The sequence below is a fragment of the Ixodes scapularis genome, unplaced genomic scaffold (assembly GCF_016920785.2).
Source record: "Ixodes scapularis isolate PalLabHiFi unplaced genomic scaffold, ASM1692078v2 ptg001953l_1___fragment_1__unscaffolded, whole genome shotgun sequence".
Taxonomy (NCBI): domain Eukaryota; kingdom Metazoa; phylum Arthropoda; class Arachnida; order Ixodida; family Ixodidae; genus Ixodes; species Ixodes scapularis.
In genome coordinates this window covers 173,818-180,831 of record NW_024610218.1, presented here as the reverse complement: position 1 = coordinate 180,831, position 7,014 = coordinate 173,818, and the positions used below count along the sequence as shown (strand labels likewise).

The 7,014-nt window shown below is 44.0% G+C and overlaps 1 protein-coding gene across 1 annotated transcript; it reads left to right on the top strand.

Moving 5' to 3' along the window:
• The first annotated feature begins 663 nt into the window (after positions 1–663).
• LOC115316403 lies at positions 664–1,876 on the top strand. Its single transcript, XM_029975784.4, has one exon. It carries the CDS (start codon positions 664–666, stop codon positions 1,849–1,851), a length of 1,188 nt encoding a protein of 395 aa, XP_029831644.2. The 3' UTR covers positions 1,852–1,876.
• Positions 1,877–7,014: the final 5,138 nt, after the last annotated feature.

Below are 7,014 nucleotides of genomic sequence, written 5' to 3'. Positions count from 1 at the left end.
TACAAATGCGAAAAAAGTGAAAGCTGGAGGGTATAACAAGTGACGGGATGTTGACGTACGTTAGGAAAACCAGCGTGTTTTTTTTTTTTTATAAGTTGTGGAAACATCAGAGAACATGTGACGCTTTGTGGAAGGCCTGCGTCTTTTGGGTACCAGTCACATCATTCCGTGTGGCAAAATATCTGTGCGTCGTGCCCGCCGAAATCTTCGGACATGTACTGCGATGAGACATTTTTGTTTCATCTCGCGCGTTGATAAAATCACACCCCGCTTTAAACTGTTCTGTCGTCCTTGTTCACCCCTAATTTTGTTGCGGCGTCGCTAAACAGTGAAATTTTTGTCTGTAAAGAAACAATGTCTTGCAGACTTGGATTTGGACTTGGTGACATCGTAATGGCAAGGACGCTAAATACGCCTGTCTTCTTCACTGTCCAGGTGTTGCTGTGTCAGATAGCAAGCAGCGGCGCCAACAGCTTCAGCGCCGACAACTTCGGCACGGTTTCGTATCAACAAGGCATCAATGGTGACTCGACGGAACGTGGTCGCCTCCCCCTGGTGTACAGCTTTCCGGAACCTACGTTCTACCCTGGCGTCACGTCCGGAACTTTACCTATAAACGCCCACAACGATCTCGTCGGCTTCAGTGGACTTGGTGACATCGTGATGGCAAGGACGCTAAATACGCCTGTCTTCTTCACTGTCCAGGTGTTGCTGTGTCAGATAGCAAGCAGCGGCGCCAACAGCTTCAGCGCCGACAACTTCGGCACGGTTTCGTATCAACAAGGCATCAATGGTGACTCGACGGAACGTGGTCGCCTCCCCCTGGTGTACAGCTTTCCGGAACCTACGTTCTACCCTGGCGTCACGTCCGGAACTTTACCTATAAACGCCCACAACGATCTCGTCGGCTTCAGTGGACTTGGTGACATCGTGATGGCAAGGACGCTAAATACGCCTGTCTTCTTCACTGTCCAGGTTAGTTACACATATCCTGTACACTGCTATCGTAGTGATGATCGGTGCTTGTTTCTGTCACCAAGTCCACAAACCATAGTTAGAAGCGTTGCGTCAGTGTGTCGTGACTTGATATCGGCATTGTTGTTACAATCAGGAGATGTAGAAACCAATCCTGGACCTAGTATCCAGGAATCACTCGACCAGCTTCTTGCTGGCCAATCTGAAATGCGGAAAGAAATAAGAGAGATCAATGAAAAACAATTAAGTTTAGATTCATTTGTCCGAGATGTCCTAACACGGCTGGATAAGGCAGAAAAGGACATAGATGCGCTGCAAAAAAAAGAACGGGACTCTCCTCTGCTACAAGTTATTGCAGATATTCAGCAAGCGAACAAACTACAAGAGAGGAGGCTTGTTGAACTCGAAAACGGGTCCAGAAAAGACAACCTTGTTATATTTGGCATTGAAGAGCAACCCGGCGAAACTGGAGACTCGCTTAAAGACAAGGTCATAAATAATCTTTTCAAAACCACTCTGAAGGTCACTGTAAACAGTGTTGACCGTCTGCATCGTCTTGGTAGACATGTTCCCGAGAAAACAAGGCCAGTCATACTGCACTTCCAAGACCACAGTGAAAAAATGTCTGTTCTTAAGAATTGTCATTTACTAAAGGGAAGTAAGGTTTCTGTCCGGCATGATTTGTCGCAGGAAACAATTCGAACGCGAAAGTTGCTCTGGACATCTGCGCAGCCAGATAAACAAAACGACGCTAAAGTGTTTCTGGTTCATGATAAGCTTCATGTAAACGGTGACATTTATGCGTGGGATGACAGCACACAAACGCGCGTGAAACTGCCCAGCAGCAGCAAGAAACGTGTTTCCACCGCTCCGTGACGTCAGAAGCAAATAACCTTCCGACTTGTGTCATTTAATGCGCAAAGTGTTTTGAATAAACTTACAGATTTCGAGGCAATGCTCCTTGATTTTGACCCCAACGCCACTTTGATAACCGAAACATGGCTGCACTCAGATATACAGGACAGCGAAGTCATTCCGCCGACACACAAAATTTACCGAAACGATAGACTGTCACGTGGCGGTGGCGTTGCCATTGTCCTGAAGTCCGAGTTAGGCGCGTGCCTACTACCAGGCATTCCTAACCACGAAAGTTTGTGGTGTCGGGTTGATTTTTACGGGAATAGCCTTGTTCTAGGAGTAGTGTACAGACCGCCTAATGCCTCACCAGTGTTCCTTGAGCAATTATACGACTTTCTTGGGTCTTTTCGTAATGATCGCGTACGACTAATCATGGCCGGTGATTTTAATTTACCCCAAATTGACTGGTTAAAAATGAGATCAGCGGGAGCACACGCACGTGATTCAGAGATGTTGCTTGACTGTGCGTTCTCGAACGACCTGACCCAGATAGTGACATCGCCGACAAGGATCGGCAACACGGCGCAATCTATTTTGGACCTGGTCTTCGTTAGTCCACTAATATCATGGTACACTATTGACGTTTTAACAGGGTTGTCTGATCATAAATTGCTGTATTTTACTTCCAACTTTTTCAAAAACGCGGAACTTGGTGGTGTAAAAAAATTGATTGTTAAAAATTATAACGATGCGAGTGATGTTGATGTGCTCGACTACTTGGAGACACACCTCGATGATTTCTGTGAGGAACGCGACTTAGAAGCCCAGTGGACTATGTTTAAAAACATTTGCAATTATTGCATTTCGCAGTATGTACCCAGCAAGGTAAAACGCACAAGAAGGAACAATCCTTGGATAACAAGAGAGAATATTCAACTTAAACGTAAATTGCAACGTAAAAAGCGAACTCACAAGTATGGGACATCTGAACTTTCTCAGATAAAAGAAGAATTGAAAGAAAAGATTTCAACTTCCAAGGAGTTTTTCTTCTCGCAGTCTCTTATCAGTGTTCTAAAGGAAGCGCCCGCTAAATTTTGGAACTTCTTATCAGGAACAAAAAAGTGTGTTGAGTGTTTAAATGTTAGTGGGATTCTTGTCACTGATAAAACCGACATGGCAAACGAGTTCAATAGGTACTTTCAGTCCGTATTCAGCCCCCGTTCGGCAGCACAGCCAGAGAGCATCTGTGATATGTCGTCGGCCATGCGGGACCTTGTCGTAAGCCGGGAAGGAATCTTTGATCTTTTGCTTCGGCTAAATGTTAAAAAAGCGTGTGGGCCGGACAATGTGCCTAACGAATTCCTTCGACGCTATGCTGAATGGCTGTCGCATTATTTGTTCGTCATTTTTAATAACTCACTAAAGCAAAAAGAGATTCCTTTTGACTGGCGTCGCGCTCGTGTCGTGCCAATTTTAAAAAGTGGTAATCCTCAGTGCGTTTTTAATTATCGCCCTATATCCCTTACTTCTGTTTGTTGTAAAACACTGGAGCACATAGTGTGCAGGCACATTACTGATTACCTGGAAGAAAATAACCTCCTTACCAGTGCTCAGCATGGCTTCCGTCGAGGGCTATCAACAGTGACACAGTTAGTAACAACTCTGCATGATTTTGCCCTCGCTCTAAATAAAAGAAAACAAGTCGATGCCATCTTTTTAGACTTCGCGAAGGCTTTCGATAAAGTACCACATCATAAACTAGTGCAGAAGCTATACGCAATCGGAATTAAAAACGACCTAGTCCAATTCGTTCAGTCGTACCTTTCAAACCGCTCCCAGTTTATCGAAATAGACAAGCAATCTTCAAGTCAGTTATCTGTTTCATCAGGTGTTCCGCAGGGGTCGGTTCTGGGACCGTTATTGTTTCTTATCTACATAAACGACATAGTTGACAGCATAGATGACAGAGTTCGGGTTCGGTTGTTTGCAGACGACTGCATATTGTACAAAGAAGTAGAAACCCATAATGACCAGCTAGCTCTCGAAAATAATCTTCAGAATGTCTATGCGTGGTGTGAACAGTGGCAAATGCCGTTGAACTTGGATAAATGTACATTACTAAGGGTTACAAATAAAAAAACTGTACTGGACTTTCCCTATACAATTAATGGCACTCAAGTTAAAGAAGCCTCTGAAGTTAAGTACCTTGGGGTAACAATTACGAGTAGTTTGAACTGGAATGCACATGTTGCCAATGTTTGTGCTGCTGCGAGACGAGCGTTGTGGTCCCTAAGGCGCAGACTTCCGCTGGCACCCTCCAGTGTCAAGCTCTGTGCCTATAAGACTTTGGTCAGGCCAGTTTTAGAATACGCGTGCGTAGTCTGGGACCCGTGTACACAAAAAGCCATAGACGAATTAGAGAAAGTTCAAAGGCTAGCTGCGCGATTCATATGCAATAGGTACCGCCGCTTAGACAGCCCATCAGAAATGGTAAAATCACTTGAATTGGAGTCTTTGAGATCGCGCCGGAAAAATTTCAGATTGAAGTTTTTGTACCTAATGAAGAATAATTACTTTAATTTAGATTCATCACCTTACATAAAGCACGTCACACGCCGAAATACACGCTTTAATCATGGAAGTCTTTTAGAGCCATACCAAAGCGCAAACAACATTTTTAAAAATTCGTTTTTCCCAAGGACCATAATAGAATGGAATTGCTTAGAAAAAGACACTGTTGATAGCCCTACCCCTGATGTATTTTTTTCGAAATTGCGATGATATATGCTATTTAGTATCAGTGTTGTGTTGAAGAACGTGTGTGTTTGCGACTCTGCCATCCCTTCCCCTTTCTTTTCCCCCCACTCCTGCCTGGGCCCCAATGGGGCCTGCAGTATTGTGAAATAAATATAAATAGACGAAGCAGAACAAGCATACAACCGCCGCGAGAGGACGTGCATTCAAAACTCGGCACCATTGTCGTTAGGTGGCGTCGATTTCGCTGGAGTCACGAATAATTAGCGGGCCAGCACGCCGACAATAGAGAAATTGCCTTTGAAACCGAAAAAGGCAGGTGAAGAAACTATCTCAGTGGCGATGTATGTAAACAAATTTTTCCAGTATGTAAAAAAATCGGTGAGCTTATGTCCGGAGAGATAGTATCCGGCGAGCTTTTTTCCGGCAAGTTTTTATCCGGTGAGTTTTTGGTCGGGAATAGAATGTACGTGTTCTACAGGGCAATCGTTATGCGGAAAACTGAAAGGCACGCGTTAGATAAAATGCGAATGTGTACTCAGATGAATAAAACACAATGGCGAAAGCCCCACATAATCATGACCGATAAGGGTGGCGATTAATGACCTGTTTATTTACTTTTCTCTCCAAAGTCAGCAGCTCCAAGCTGACGAAAACGAACTGAGTCATTACGAGAAATTAAATAAGAAGCGTAATTAATCTGACACATGTGAAAGTGTGAAGCAAACTCTATTATCTCAAGTTTTCGGCGAAGCATATTAATGTTGAATCCCGGAGAAAAGCTCACCGTAGAAAAGCTCACTGAGAAACCGGCGGATGCGGAGAAAAGCTCACCGGCCGTTGAGCGTATACTCACCGATTTTTTTATTAATTTTATATGGAGGCTGTTGGATCATGAGTAACATAAGTCAATTATTACCATTAAAATTTGTCAGCCTTGTAAAAAAAATATTTTTTTTTGTAATATTTCTTAAGCATTTTGGGTATATTGCTCCCAAATTAAAGGGGCTGTGCAACGATTTTATGATTAAACGAATTTGCATCTCGTCATTTTTACGTTGCTTATCGTGTCCCATAGGATAGAGAAAACACCTCCTTCATTAAAAATGTTGCGATTCCGCTGCATAATCGCAAAGCAAAAGTCCAGCTTTTTCCCGCACCTGCAGTCCCAAGTGGCAGCCGAAGGAACTACGGCGGAAAGATTACGTGACCTCGCTCGGCTCTAAGCTGCAGCATAGCGCCCGCTAATGTACGCAGACAGAGGGAGGGGAAGCGTCCCCCGAGATAGCACAAGGGAAGCCACACGGCACTCCGAGTGACGTCACTGGGAGTGCGACCAGGTGTAACCCTGAAGACTGGGAGTGAGTTGAGGGGTGCCCGAAATGCCAATCTTTATCTTTTTTTTGCGCAACAACTAGGACACGCAGGCGAAATCGGTTTTCTGTTCTTTACTTCAGAAATGTCAGGGGGCAACTTTCAGAAATCTTTGACCGAATTCCGAAAATCGTTGCACTGCCCCTTTAACTATTGCGGGCGAGTGTTTTCTATGGCTTACTCTGGTAGGGCAACGGAAGCTTAACTGAAAACTTTATGAACTTAAAGAACAGGAAAAAGTTCGAAAACTTAATGATGCCTGCCTAAAACCTAAAAATCAAAACTCTAAATTTCGAAAGTCCGAAAGTGCATCCGCAAAAACGCGGTGCCTGAAATTATATTTGAAGCTTTCGTTAGCGAATGCGAATTGCGTTAAATTGCCATGTTTGACGCAGAATCCGCCTAGTTAAAAAAAAAATAAGTGAGCTTTTCTCCGCTTCCGCTCAAAGGCCGGTGAGCTTTTCTCCGCATCTGCCGACTTTGCGGTGAGCTTTTCTCCAGTGAGCTTTTCTCCTGTGAGCTTTTCTCCGCCACCCGATAATGTTACCAATGTACTACATGATAGCACCAATGAGTTAGCTGAGCTTATCTTCTTTCGTGCCTTCAGAAACACCACAGAAAAGCTGAAACTTTGGGAAAGGTGTTTTGTGAGATACAGGGTAAACTAAATCTGGGGGAATGTCGCGTAGTCTGAGTTGGAGAAACCATCCATCAAATGCCAAGAGTGAGCTGATGAAACGAACTTTCTTACAACTCGACGTAAGAGGACCGTTTAATCTTACGCGATATTAGCGATGAACACGATTTTATAGGTAGGTTAAAAATGCAGCTTTCAAGAACTTGCTACTAGCTTAGAACTCATCGTGCAAGCCAGAGTACAGTTTAAGATAGAGTAGATTTTTGTTTAAAAACCAATTGGGACAAGAAGGCCGACTTAGAGTGCGTGTATATCTTTCAACAAAAAATCGTTTGATCGATTTGTCCATTTTTAACAGGAAAAGGCCCCACCACGGCCACGGAAAATTATGCCCTTCGCGCGTTTTTGAAACGCGA